Genomic DNA, 14,264 nt, shown 5'->3' with positions numbered 1-14,264 from the left:
ACAAAGGACTCCTTAACCTCCTGTAGTGTGTCTGGAGCCAGGGCAGGAAGGAAGGACCTCTGTGCACTTCAGAGCCCTTCTTTAAAGGCTCCCCCACTTCAAAGGCACCAAATCCTCTACTCCTACAAAGCAGATGCAGAGGGCTGGAAGAAACTACCATTATCCCCTATGGGCAGGGACGCCCTTTACAAAATGATAAACCTGCCAAAATGTCTTTATGTTCTGCAGAACACCCCGTTTGAGGTCCCAGGCTGCTTCTTTTGGGCAGTAGCGGATGTAATATGGGCTTTACTGTGAGGGGGAGAGAGGGGGACACCGGCGATTGCGTGGTGGTCCCTCGCTAGAAAGCCCCTGGAGGGTGGAATCGTCCTTCCTGATTTACACCTTTACTATAGGGTAACACAGTCGCAAATAGTCAATGACTATGCCTTAGACTTCCAGCAGGAGCCTTCAGTGATGAAAGACAGATGTTCCCTGGACCCTAAGGGGTACGTCCAACATTTATATGGTCAGAGAGGGATGACACCTTTGCCGGCCTCCACGGCCGTGGTCGTCGGGATATGGCATGCTGCAACCAAGGCCTTAGGTTGGAAGGGTAAACTGACATTTGAGACCACGCTATGGGATTAAGTCCTGAAAAGACTGCATCTTATAGAGGGCCACAGAAAGTTGGACCGGTTGAGAATCTGTAAAGTGGGTGACACCTGGCGAGTAAATGAGATAATATCGTTTGCGGAATTACAAAGGGAGTATGAGTTGAATGGGGGCCAGTACCTTTGATACTGTCAACTGGGGTACCTCATGAGAGATCATGTGGCCGCTGTACAGAAGGCCCCAGATCAGTCGCCTGTCGAATACAGGATCTTGGGAGCTCTCTTGAGAAGCCACAGTGTGTCCCACCTATACTCCACTCTCCTGCACAAGAACGTTCCCTTGGATGGACTCAGAGGCAAATGGGAAAAAGTAGTAGGTAGATTAAAAGATGATGACTTGGGGCGGTCTGCCGATACCCCTGGGAGGTGGCAATACAGGCTGGGTTCAAGTTAATTCATCTGAAATTGCTCCGCAGGGCCTACCTCACGAGGACCAGACCATTAAAAATAGGGAGTATTGATACAGACCTGTTTGAGGGGTTGCAGACAGAAAGGTACACTGCTGCATATGATTTGGGGGTGCTCCATGATCCAGCCTTTCTGGGGGAAAGTAGACAGTCGATTGTCGGAAGTCCTGAAGTTCACACTAGAGCCCACCTCACAATTAATAAGTCTGGGAATTTGCGGGGAACACATTTTGGACCACTTTATCCTTCTCTTTTGTAATACTGCTCTGATGGTGGTGAGACGGGATGTAAACAAACTATGGAGATAGGATAAGATCCCGTCACTGCGGACATAGGAGTCCGACCTAGACTGGGGTATAAGGGCTGAAAAATAGACCAGGCAAGGGGTTGTGTGCAAAAGTTTGAGAAAATACAGGGCTGCTGGAGAAGCAGAGACGTACCCGAACGCTAATGGGTGGCACAAGTGGAAGTCCAGGGATGGGGGGGGTCATATACAGCGGAGCTTCATAGGGTGATGTCATTTGTTTGCATATGAACTAATGTTTGGTGGTTTGGCCCGCGAGGTATGGGACAGTGGTCCTGCTATTAATGCCACTGTACTCGAACCGGTGTGCCGCACATTGTTGTTTGCTGATTGGTACAGTGGGACTTGAAATTCCAGTGGGATGAGCACCAAATCCTCATTCCTGATACAGTCCGGATTTTGGAGGAGGCAGTTCAAGATCTACAGTGGTGGTTGACTGACAGCTGATAGCCCTGTAGTAGTACAATCTCCCTTACCGAACTGGATCTGACAGTGGTGACAGACTCGTTACCGCGCAATGTCAGCGGTTTTGCACGTTTGAGTTTCCAAGGTGGCTCTCACTTGGCGACGCTTTGCCTCTCAACTGGAGCACAGGCCTCCTGTACGCCTTTCCGCCCATACCATTCCTGTCCAGAGTGCTCAAGAAGATCAGGAGCGACCAGGCCAAAGTCATCCTTGTGGCTCCAGACTGGGCACAGAGTTTGGTATCCCGAGCTTCTGCAAATGAGCATTGATCCTCCGATCAGAGTATATTCACTCCCAGCAGCAAGGGAGGGTCCTCCACTTGCACCTGTCCACCCTCCACCTTCTTGCGTGGAGATTGAGCGGCAACAGTTGACAGCCTTTGACCTTCCTCCTGAACTCTGCCAAGTTATTCTTGCAGCCAGGCATCCCTCCACCAAGTCGGTATACACCTGCCGATGGCAAACATTTTGTAAATATTGTACAGAATGATCTGTTGACCCCTAGTCTGTCTCCCTCTCGGACATTGTTTTTTTTTTATTCTTTCTTTGGCCTAGCAGGGCTCTGCTCTGGGCACTCTGAGGGTTACCTTTCGGCCCTTTCTGCTTTTCTACGGTTGCCAGATCAACTGTCACTTTTTAAATCTATTGTACATAGATTATTATAAGGGGCTTACACATATGTTTTCCCCTTCACCATTTATCATGCCCCAGTGGGACCTTAACTTGGTTCTCACCTATTTGGTGTGTGCACCTTTCGAGCCACTACACAATTGCCCCCTCCGGCTGCTTACTATCAATACAGCCTTCTTAGTGACTATAGCTTTTACCTGGAGGGTGAGTGAATATCAGGCTCTGTCCTCTCAGCGCCTCCTTACCTGACTGTCTTTCCGGACAAAATAATGCTCCACACTAGGGCTTCTGTTTTTGCCAAGGTGGTGACACCCATCTGTTACCTTGCCCACCTTCTATGCTTCCATGGAAGAAGAGCGTATCCACCGTCTGGACCCAAAAAGAGTGTTATTGTTCTACCTTAACCGTACTAAAGAGTTCCAGGTGGATGACCTACTCTTTGGTGGGTACATTGGAGAAAAGAAGGGTTGTGCTGTGCAGAAGAGAACCATCTCACGTTGGGTTATCCTCTGCATAAAAATCTGTTATGCTTTGGCAAAGAAACAACCTCCTGAAGGCCTTAGCACTCATTCTACCAGAGCTTAGGCAGCCACTACAGCTTTTCAGTGTGATGTCCCAGTCCTCGACATCTGCCAGGTGGCTATGTGGTCTTCCTTGCACACATTTGGCAAACATTTTTGACTGGATAATCAAGTCTGTAGGGAAGGCCTTTTCTGCCATTCGGTCCTACAGGCCTTTCTGGACTAACACTTTTCCGCAGTCCTCCTCTGTTCTAAGGTAAGAAGTCTGCAGCTAGATCTCTCCATCTGATGGACAAGTTACTTACCTTCGGTATCGCCTTATCTGGTAGAAACATGATCTATCTGCAGATTCCTTACCGACCCACCCATCCTCCCCGCACTGCAGATCAGTTTTTAGTGTCAGAGCTGTTTCCCCTCTAGGGCCCTAGTTGTTTTTTTAACACACTATGGTCAGTCACTTCATGGCTCTGCCCTCCTGGCGTGGAAAGTCATGGAAAGTATTGATATCAACGCGCCAAGCTGACACCTATGTAGACGGCTCAGACGTTGTGACGATGACGAACCCGACGCTTACGACGTCACGCTGAGTCGACCGACGCCACCTATCACCACTGCTATCAAAATCTTCCGGATCCAGCCTGACACCTGGAAGTTTTAAGGTAAAGAATCTGCAGCTAGATCATGTCCCTACCAGATAAGGCAATACAGAAGTTAAGTAACTTGTCCGATAGTGTCTGCAGCCCACCTAACTCCCTCAAGTGAATTTATGTTCCTTCCCTATGACCCTGATCCAAATCACGTCAACCCATTTCGTCCTCTCCCTTCAAAAAATGGACAGTCTCATAACATACAAATTTCCGGCTTCTTTTAAAAAACAAAATAAATCATTGCAATTTTAAGTGTAAAATACATATATATATATATATATATATATATATATATATTCACTTAAAAAACCATAGGTTTCACACATGTTATAGTTAGCTGGACATTTCACTCGTAAAAACCAATGAAATTCCCCCGTTATAGTTACTGCAGGCAACTATAACTCACGCGACCGCAATCCTCTGCTGATGACGTCAGATATGCCCACAGAGCGCACCGTGCGCGCTCTGTGGGCACTCGGTGCGCTTCGCGCACCGAGCACCCACGGTTCGCAGTGCGCGCAGGGTGCGCGCACCTCGCGATTTAAAAAAAAAAATAAATTCGTTTTTTTCTCCCTTGGGGGTCCTTCTGTGACCCCCTGACCAAGGCTAGGGGGTCAGGAACTGTCCACTCTGCCCCCTTTTCACGTTCTCCACCTTTGTTTTTCACCCCCTCAGACTGTGAGAGACAAAATGGCGGCCGACACTTCCTGGTTTCGACCGATTCGAATGTTTACCGACATCTAACAACCAATCAGAATTGCGCTCGCGCACAGCAGGGTGCGCGCGTATAGATATTGATATGCTTTTAAATGCTATTTTCTCAGGAAATACTGAACAGATTTACACCAGACCTGCAAAAGGCACTTCCTTGACCTTATGGCTACCTCTCTGCCAAATTTCAAGTAATTCTGTTCAGCCGTTCGGGCTGTAGCTGTGTCTAAGGTCCTATGGAAAAATGCATGGGGAAAACGCGTTTTGGGACCCCCCTTTTTTCTCGGCTCCTGCTTGACGAATCACCCCGCGACTTTCAGGGTAGGAGCTGAACGGAGCGCCCCATTAGTTTTGAAAATTTCGCGAGGATTCGTCAACCGGCGCCAAAGTTATTCAAAATAGAATTTTGAGATTTCCTATGGAAACTAGGTTGTAACTATAACTATCTACTGGCGACTGCCAGTAGATAATATATATTGTACTATAAGCATGTAGATACATTTCTCAAAAAAGTATTTTATGTTGCATGTAAAGTCAGTTGTATGACTTTTCTAAATGTATTGTTTGTTTTTGTTTCAATAGCAAACCTTTCCGAAAAAACTTCCAATATCTCAGTCAGTGCCTCAGATTTATATGCAGGTCAAAGAATTCATTTATGCAAGCCTTAAATTTTCAGAGTCACTGCACCGGAGGTATGTCAAACAGTATTTCATATTGTTATCAATTTATTTGCAGGAATATTTTGTATGTACATTAGTTTAATATTATTACAATATTTTTTGTGGTAAGTGTAATGTTACTTGCTATGATTTCTATATCCTAAAGTCTGATTTTGTTTTAATTGGGCATATTAGTTCATTTTCAAATTGCACATTAGGATTTCACTGTGTTGTAGAAAGTGGGTTATTAATTGGAGTGGATGTTTGTCTACCTCTTACAGTTTACAATGTCCCTGTCACCAAACAGGAGGTCAGCTTACCCTAAGTGTATGTTGTGTTTTTTTAAGTGACTTTCAGAGGATTTTTTAATCATGTGTTAAGGTCTTAAAACCAATCGACACTTTAACTATGATATATGTATATATATATATATATATATATATATATATATATCAAAAACTTCAAATAATGACGCTCACTCGGGAGTCCATTGCAACCATAGAGGTTTAATAAAGTGAACCGCTACGCGTTTCGACACAGGAAGTGTCTTGATCACACGATTTTCACAGTGCTACGTGACTCGTATAAGTAAACAGGAAACATAGAAAAGGCACTACATTGGGAGCAAGCCCTTCCTGCTCCGTTTTTTGGCATCCATCTTGGAACAGTACCCACAGTTGGTATATAGTGATACACAAAACGTATGATCTTGAACAAAATGCACATATAGATACATAATTATACTGTATATGCTATTGTCCTAAATTGAAAACGGTATAAGTACCCATAAGACAATTTCACAACGATGTTCAACCATGATTATACATGCCTGTGTATCGATTGCTTGAGCCTAATTAAAGTTCAAAACATCTTAGATTGTTTAACCGGCAAGTGCCCTTGCAACAATACTATTGATTAAACACAATCGGTGGAACCCTTTTATACGCGCTCTAGTGGCTTAGTGTAGATACCTTACATGAATCCCGTAATTCCTTCCCCAGGCAACTATGCAAAATAAAAGACCCCCAACCCGTGAAAGTCAAGAAAAAAGTGGATAATTATGAGTCTCTAAGAAGGTAAAGAATAACCAAAAGTTTTGTCACTTTACTTGTTGGAGAGTGCTTGGATGATTCTGGATGAAGAAAAGGGTAGGGTGCCCGTGAAAACTATGCCCACCAGTGCCATTGAAGGGTCCCTTCCTTTCCTCCTAAAACAACAAAAGAAAACAGAGCACACAATTAAAAACACAATATTTACACTACAATATTCAGATTCAATAACAGCAACAGTATATACAAGAACTAATCATCATATAAATGGCTTGCCAACTCTTCGTCAAGATTATGCCCTCCTGGAAATCTAGTTTCTAGTTCTATAATCCATTTTGATTCCTTTCTCCTAAGAGCTAGTTCCCTATTACCGCCCCTTTTGGGTGTGTTGATTTGTTCAATGGCAAAAAATCTCAACAAAGAATTGTTAGATTGGTGTTTCTCCTGGAAGTGACGGGCAATCGGATAATGTAAATCTTTGTTGGTAATGGCCCGTAGGTGCTCTTGAACTCTTTTCTTAACCATGCAAGTCGTACTACCTACATACCTCAGTTTGCACGGGCACACTAGAATGTATATCACAAAGTTGGTGCTGCACGTCAAGAATTGTTCAATCTTTTTGTTTTGATTCCTACCTGGAATCACAAAATCTTGTACCATGTGGCTAGATTTACAGGCCCTACAGTGACCACAGGGATAGAAACCTTTGAGGTTGTATTTGTTACGATTGGGGATTTCAGAGATATCGCCTTTCATCAAGATGTCTTTGAGACTCTTCCCTTTGCGATAGGTGATTAGGGGTCTATCTCCTATACTGGGACCAATGACATTGTCAGTTTTTAAAATTTTCCAATTCTCTACTAGTATTTTCTTAATCTTCTCAGATCCCTGATTGAAAGTGGTAATAACTCTAGTCACTGTTTCTTCGCTGGGTGTGGGTTGTTTAGTTTCTAGGGTGCTTGATCTAGTTGTCTCTTTTATTTTGTTTACTGCTTTTTTCAGAGTCCATTCTGGATACCCTCGTTCCCTGAATCTACTCAGCATCTTCACTTGTTCACATTCATACAAGGCATCAGTGCTACAGTTCCTCCTTGCTCTTAATAGCTCTCCAAATGGGATGCTCCACTTGAGAGCTTCTGGATGAGCACTATGGGCATGGAGGAGGCTGTTGCCAGCTGTTTCCTTCCTGTGCAAACTGGTCACTAGTTTGTCCTGGTCTACCATAACCATAGTGTCAAGGAATTCCAATTTTTCACTGTTGATGTTTGCAGTGAGTGTGATGTTATAAGGATTCTGATTGAGTGCATTAATAAAGGCCTGTGCCTCAGGTTCTGTGCCCCTCCAGATGACAAACAAATCATCGATGTACCTTATCCAAGTTACAACTGAGTTGAAACCAGACTGTAAATTCTCATCCCTGCGAATCTCCTCCTCCCATTTTCCTAGGAACACATTGGCAAAGCTTGGCGCAAAGCACGAACCCATCGCGGTCCCGCGTACTTGCTTGAAAAGATTGCCATCAAACATGAAGATGTTATTACTTAGACAAATTTTCAGCATATCAATGATCATATGTGTATGTTCAAGATAACCTATGTCACGTTTCTTCAAGTAATGTAGACAAGCCTCTATGCCCTGATCATGATTAATGATCGTATAGAGTGAACTTACGTCCATCGTAATGAGGAGATAACCATTGACCCAGTTGACCTCTTCGATCTTATTGAGGAAGTCTTTAGTGTCTCTTATATACGAGGGGAGGCATGTTACATACTCCCTCAAGAAGTGATCTATGTATTTGGAGATGTTCTCATTGGCACTCCCTATTGATGAAACAATAGGTCTCCCTGGTGGTCTAGTAGCATTTTTGTGGATTTTGGGCAATAAGTATAATATGGGGAGTTTTGGATAATCCTTTTTCAGAAAGCAAAACTCAGGCCATGTGAGTAACCCGGCTTCTTGCCAAAGAGACAGCTTTTCCCATGTGTTGGTTATGCTGAGATTATACTCTGTGAAGTTGCTAGGTACATAGAACTTTCTATCACTAAGTTGTTTAAGTGTTTCTTCAATATATAGTTGTCTTCCCCAGAGTACAATGTTCCCTCCCTTGTCAGATGGTCTGATAATGATATTGGTATCTTCAGCCAGAGAGGTGATAAAATCCCTTTGTTGTTTAGTTAGGTTGAATTTTACATTCCTAGTTTGTGACATTTTATACTTAAATTTATTCAGTTCTTTGTTAACAACTTCATGGAAAGTGTCTAATGAGTCATGTGGCAGTACTGGACAAAAGATCGATTTGGGTTTAAACGGGGTGGAAGCTGCCCTGTCAGTGCTTATAGATTGTGAGTGTGCATCATCATCATTGTTATTAGTTACACCCCCCAGATCATACACAGTTTCAAGTACATTGGCATCACCAACAGTTAAATTAGAAAAATCACTGGCTTCATCAGATATGTTAGTCCCGTTAAAAGTTTGTTTGGTATTAAATAAGGAATGCCATTTTCTCAACTTCAATTTACGAATAAATTTAAACATGTCAACCCTTGTGTTTGTATAATTAAACAACTCGGTTGGACAAAAGGTCAGTCCTAAGCATAACGTAGTCTTTTCTTTAAGAGTCAGTGTTCTTGTCGATAAATTAATGATTGTTTGATTTACCATTGATTCATCCATGATTACATGTCTCTGGTTTGGCCTCCACGTCTGGTTCCCACTGGCTCTCTGTTTGATGCTCCTCTGTTTTCTTTTGAGGCGTTTCTTCTTTGAGCGGGTCTGCCTCTTGTTCTTCCTCTTCCCCGACTTTGTCCTCTCACTCCTTGGGGTGCTGATTGTGACTGTTCTTTTTGTCGACGTGTTCTCAGCACCCGGAACTCGTCTAAAAAAGTCGCTGGTTTAGAAGAAATTTCCACATCTGAGACGCTGCTAGTTGTTGTCCCCGATACATCTGAATCTGTGTCACTGATATATACACGATCTTGGTTGGTTGGTGGAACATTGGGATCAGTAGTCGTGTCTTCACGGACAGTTCCTTGACTGTATAGGTGGTCGTATTTCGGGCTATACGTCAAAATCCGTCCGCTCTCGTAGTCACCACAATCCCTGTGCAACTTTCTCTGTTTTCGGAACTTAATGTCATCCTCATATTTTTTTATTCTTCCTTTGAGGTCACCTTTGAATTTCTTAATGTCCTCTTGTTCTGTGCTACTACTGAATTCTTCATCCAGCTGTTTAAGTTCTTTAATAATGATTTCCCGGTCTTCCCACGCGTATTTCACGAGTATGCCCAGCATGTTTTTGGAACTGGCAGCAGAGTTGGCTGCCCAGTCGTCCAGCATTTTGGGATTCGGTGATTCGTGGGATGGAGTTATATAGATTCGTAATCCCCGTGGTATCATATCTTTGTCCATGTAATCCTGTAGGGAGATCGCCTCCCACCACTTGGAGGTTTCTTGTTTCTTAAGTTTCTCGTATCTTTTTAATTTTGTGTTTAACACATTTTCAGTAGTTTTATCCGTTGCTGTGTTTATTTTTGTGCCCTTGCCTGGTGCTCTGGCAAATAATGTTAGTGCCTCTCTCCATCTTTCTTCCTCATCATCCATCTTGGTTCCACGGTGTCAGCGACCCCGTTTTGCAAAGTTTACCTGACGTTTACACTCGTCACAGTAGATAGGAAATGTACGGTAGTGAATACCGCTCCTTAACTCTCTAAATCGTGCAATGGCTCCCCCGCCTTTCGTAGGCAGTTCCTGGTGCTGAATACCCTCCGGAATCCCGTGGACAAACGACCATTCAGCAAAGATTACTGCGAGTCCTCCCGCTGACATACATAAGTATTCTCATTTGTCAATAATGTTTCCCGCATGCTAGCGCACAGATACAGGTAGGCAAAACACGAAGTACCCGCGTCCCCGTCAACCCGGAAGTACACTCATATACAAGTATACGAGTGTCCCCCAGTCAGCGTGTCCGCGGCTTCAGGCTTACCTCACCCTGTCTGTGGCAGCAGCGTAATCCACGATCTCCTTAGCCAGAAAAGTTCTTCAAATAACGGATCCAGCCGGCATACGATCCCTCCAATAATAGTCCTGCACAATGAGGGTCCTTCTGGGATCAGTCCCGTCGCCAGGTGGAGCGTCCTCCGGTAATGACCCAAGCCGGTAATAAATTATATCAAAAACTTCAAATAATGACGCTCACTCGGGAGTCCATTGCAACCATAGAGGTTTAATAAAGTGAACCGCTACGCGTTTCGACACAGGAAGTGTCTTGATCACACGATTTTCACAGTGCTACGTGACTCGTATAAGTAAACAGGAAACATAGAAAAGGCACTACATTGGGAGCAAGCCCTTCCTGCTCCGTTTTTTGGCATCCATCTTGGAACAGTACCCACAGTTGGTATATAGTGATACACAAAACGTATGATCTTGAACAAAATGCACATATAGATACATAATTATACTGTATATGCTATTGTCCTAAATTGAAAACGGTATAAGTACCCATAAGACAATTTCACAACGATGTTCAACCATGATTATACATGCCTGTGTATCGATTGCTTGAGCCTAATTAAAGTTCAAAACATCTTAGATTGTTTAACCGGCAAGTGCCCTTGCAACAATACTATTGATTAAACTATTGATTAAACACAATCGGTGGAACCCTTTTGAACATCGTTGTGAAATTGTCTTATGGGTACTTATACCGTTTTCAATTTAGGACAATAGCATATACAGTATAATTATGTATCTATATGTGCATTTTGTTCAAGATCATACGTTTTGTGTATCACTATATACCAACTGTGGGTACTGTTCCAAGATGGATGCCAAAAAACGGAGCAGGAAGGGCTTGCTCCCAATGTAGTGCCTTTTCTATGTTTCCTGTTTACTTATACGAGTCACGTAGCACTGTGAAAATCGTGTGATCAAGACACTTCCTGTGTCGAAACGCGTAGCGGTTCACTTTATTAAACCTCTATGGTTGCAATGGACTCCCGAGTGAGCGTCATTATTTGAAGTTTTTGATATAATTTATTACCGGCTTGGGTCATTACCGGAGGACGCTCCACCTGGCGACGGGACTGATCCCAGAAGGACCCTCATTGTGCAGGACTATTATTGGAGGGATCGTATGCCGGCTGGATCCGTTATTTGAAGAACTTTTCTGGCTAAGGAGATCGTGGATTACGCTGCTGCCACAGACAGGGTGAGGTAAGCCTGAAGCCGCGGACACGCTGACTGGGGGACACTCGTATACTTGTATATGAATGTACTTCCGGGTTGACGGGGACGCGGGTACTTCGTGTTTTGCCTACCTGTATCTGTGCGCTAGCATGCGGGAAACATTATTGACAAATGAGAATACTTATGTATGTCAGCGGGAGGACTCGCAGTAATCTTTGCTGAATGGTCGTTTGTCCACGGGATTCCGGAGGGTATTCAGCACCAGGAACTGCCTACGAAAGGCGGGGGAGCCATTGCACGATTTAGAGAGTTAAGGAGCGGTATTCACTACCGTACATTTCCTATCTACTGTGACGAGTGTAAACGTCAGGTAAACTTTGCAAAACGGGGTCGCTGACACCGTGGAACCAAGATGGATGATGAGGAAGAAAGACGGAGAGAGGCACTAACATTATTTGCCAGAGCACCAGGCAAGGGCACAAAAATAAACACAGCAACGGATAAAACTACTGAAAATGTGTTAAACACAAAATTAAAAAGATACGAGAAACTTAAGAAACAAGAAACCTCCAAGTGGTGGGAGGCGATCTCCCTACAGGATTACATGGACAAAGATATGATACCACGGGGATTACGAATCTATATAACTCCATCCCACGAATCACCGAATCCCAAAATGCTGGACGACTGGGCAGCCAACTCTGCTGCCAGTTCCAAAAACATGCTGGGCATACTCGTGAAATACGCGTGGGAAGACCGGGAAATCATTATTAAAGAACTTAAACAGCTGGATGAAGAATTCAGTAGTAGCACAGAACAAGAGGACATTAAGAAATTCAAAGGTGACCTCAAAGGAAGAATAAAAAAATATGAGGATGACATTAAGTTCCGAAAACAGAGAAAGTTGCACAGGGATTGTGGTGACTACGAGAGCGGACGGATTTTGACGTATAGCCCGAAATACGACCACCTATACAGTCAAGGAACTGTCCGTGAAGACACGACTACTGATCCCAATGTTCCACCAACCAACCAAGATCGTGTATATATCAGTGACACAGATTCAGATGTATCGGGGACAACAACTAGCAGCGTCTCAGATGTGGAAATTTCTTCTAAACCAGCGACTTTTTTAGACGAGTTCCGGGTGCTGAGAACACGTCGACAAAAAGAACAGTCACAATCAGCACCCCAAGGAGTGAGAGGACAAAGTCGGGGAAGAGGAAGAACAAGAGGCAGACCCGCTCAAAGAAGAAACGCCTCAAAAGAAAACAGAGGAGCATCAAACAGAGAGCCAGTGGGAACCAGACGTGGAGGCCAAACCAGAGACAAGTAATCATGGATGAATCAATGGTAAATCAAACAATCATTAATTTATCGACAAGAACACTGACTCTTAAAGAAAAGACTACGTTATGCTTAGGACTGACCTTTTGTCCAACCGAGTTGTTTAATTATACAAACACAAGGGTTGACATGTTTAAATTTATTCGTAAATTGAAGTTGAGAAAATGGCATTCCTTATTTAATACCAAACAAACTTTTAACGGGACTAACATATCTGATGAAGCCAGTGATTTTTCTAATTTAACTGTTGGTGATGCCAATGTACTTGAAACTGTGTATGATCTGGGGGGTGTAACTAATAACAATGATGATGATGCACACTCACAATCTATAAGCACTGACAGGGCAGCTTCCACCCCGTTTAAACCCAAATCGATCTTTTGTCCAGTACTGCCACATGACTCATTAGACACTTTCCATGAAGTTGTTAACAAAGAACTGAATAAATTTAAGTATAAAATGTCACAAACTAGGAATGTAAAATTCAACCTAACTAAACAACAAAGGGATTTTATCACCTCTCTGGCTGAAGATACCAACATCATTATCAGACCATCTGACAAGGGAGGGAACATTGTACTCTGGGGAAGACAACTATATATTGAAGAAACACTTAAACAACTTAGTGATAGAAAGTTCTATGTACCTAGCAACTTCACAGAGTATAATCTCAGCATAACCAACACATGGGAAAAGCTGTCTCTTTGGCAAGAAGCCGGGTTACTCACATGGCCTGAGTTTTGCTTTCTGAAAAAGGATTATCCAAAACTCCCCATATTATACTTATTGCCCAAAATCCACAAAAATGCTACTAGACCACCAGGGAGACCTATTGTTTCATCAATAGGGAGTGCCAATGAGAACATCTCCAAATACATAGATCACTTCTTTTTTTTTTTTTTTTTTTTTTTTTTTTTTTGAAACCGTTTATTGCAGTTTATAGAAGTTACAGGTATGGGCCTACAACCACACGGCCGGCCGCTAGAGCATCAAAAACATATTACATACATACAGCAAAAAGCTTTCTCAGCGGTGCACAGTAGGAAGACAGGAGTGATCAATGGTGCAGGCCTCACAGCTCCATGCCCACAGTACGGTTCCATTTTCTTAACGCAAAACAACGTAAACAAACCACAACCGCAAGGCAACCCTCGATCCAACGTGACAACACGTGCTCCATAAGTGGGGGATCCAAACCAGCAGCAAAATTCTGAAGAGGGGGACGGGAGTAGATCAGGGACTGGGGGACCGCGCGCCCGCGGCCAAGGGAGGGGCGCCATCTAGGGAGACGGAGCCGGCGAGGCCGCCGGTAGCAGCGGCGGCTCACAAATACCCCCGCGGTAGGCGTTCCAGGGGCCCCAGAGTTTCATCCACGCCCCAGGCTTACCCCTCGCCACATACACCACCTTTTCACGAAACATACACCAATCCATATGCTCTTTCCAGGCCGACACCGCAGGGGGCCTCTGGGATCCCCACAATTGGGCAATATCACGCTTGGCTATCATGTATCCCAGGGTCACCCACCGCGCCTGCGGGACCGAGTAGTCATTTGGTTCCCAGACATTCAGCAAGCATCTCCTCGCTTCAGGCAGCAGCGCGACACGCGTAACCATTCGTAGAACCTCATGCACACCACGCCAGAATCGCTCCACCTTCGGGCACTCCCACAGTATA

General features: G+C 44.0%; 1 protein-coding gene across 5 annotated transcripts in view; it reads left to right on the top strand.

The window, feature by feature from the left end:
* Positions 1 to 14,264, top strand: part of EXOC6 (exocyst complex component 6) — a 1,441,232-nt gene that overhangs the window by 802,137 nt on the left and 624,831 nt on the right. For all 5 annotated transcript variants that reach the window (XM_085606137.1, XM_085606139.1, XM_085606140.1 and 2 more), the window contains exon 15: positions 4,920 to 5,029. In XM_085606137.1, the coding sequence (XP_085462263.1) occupies positions 4,920 to 5,029 (110 nt within the window). The remainder of the gene's footprint in view (positions 1 to 4,919; positions 5,030 to 14,264) is intronic.

Source organism: Triturus cristatus, chromosome 1_2, assembly GCF_964204655.1.
Source record: "Triturus cristatus chromosome 1_2, aTriCri1.1, whole genome shotgun sequence".
NCBI lineage: Eukaryota > Metazoa > Chordata > Amphibia > Caudata > Salamandridae > Triturus > Triturus cristatus.
Note: the sequence above shows the minus strand (reverse complement) of the source record. Positions and strands in the feature narration are given on the sequence as shown.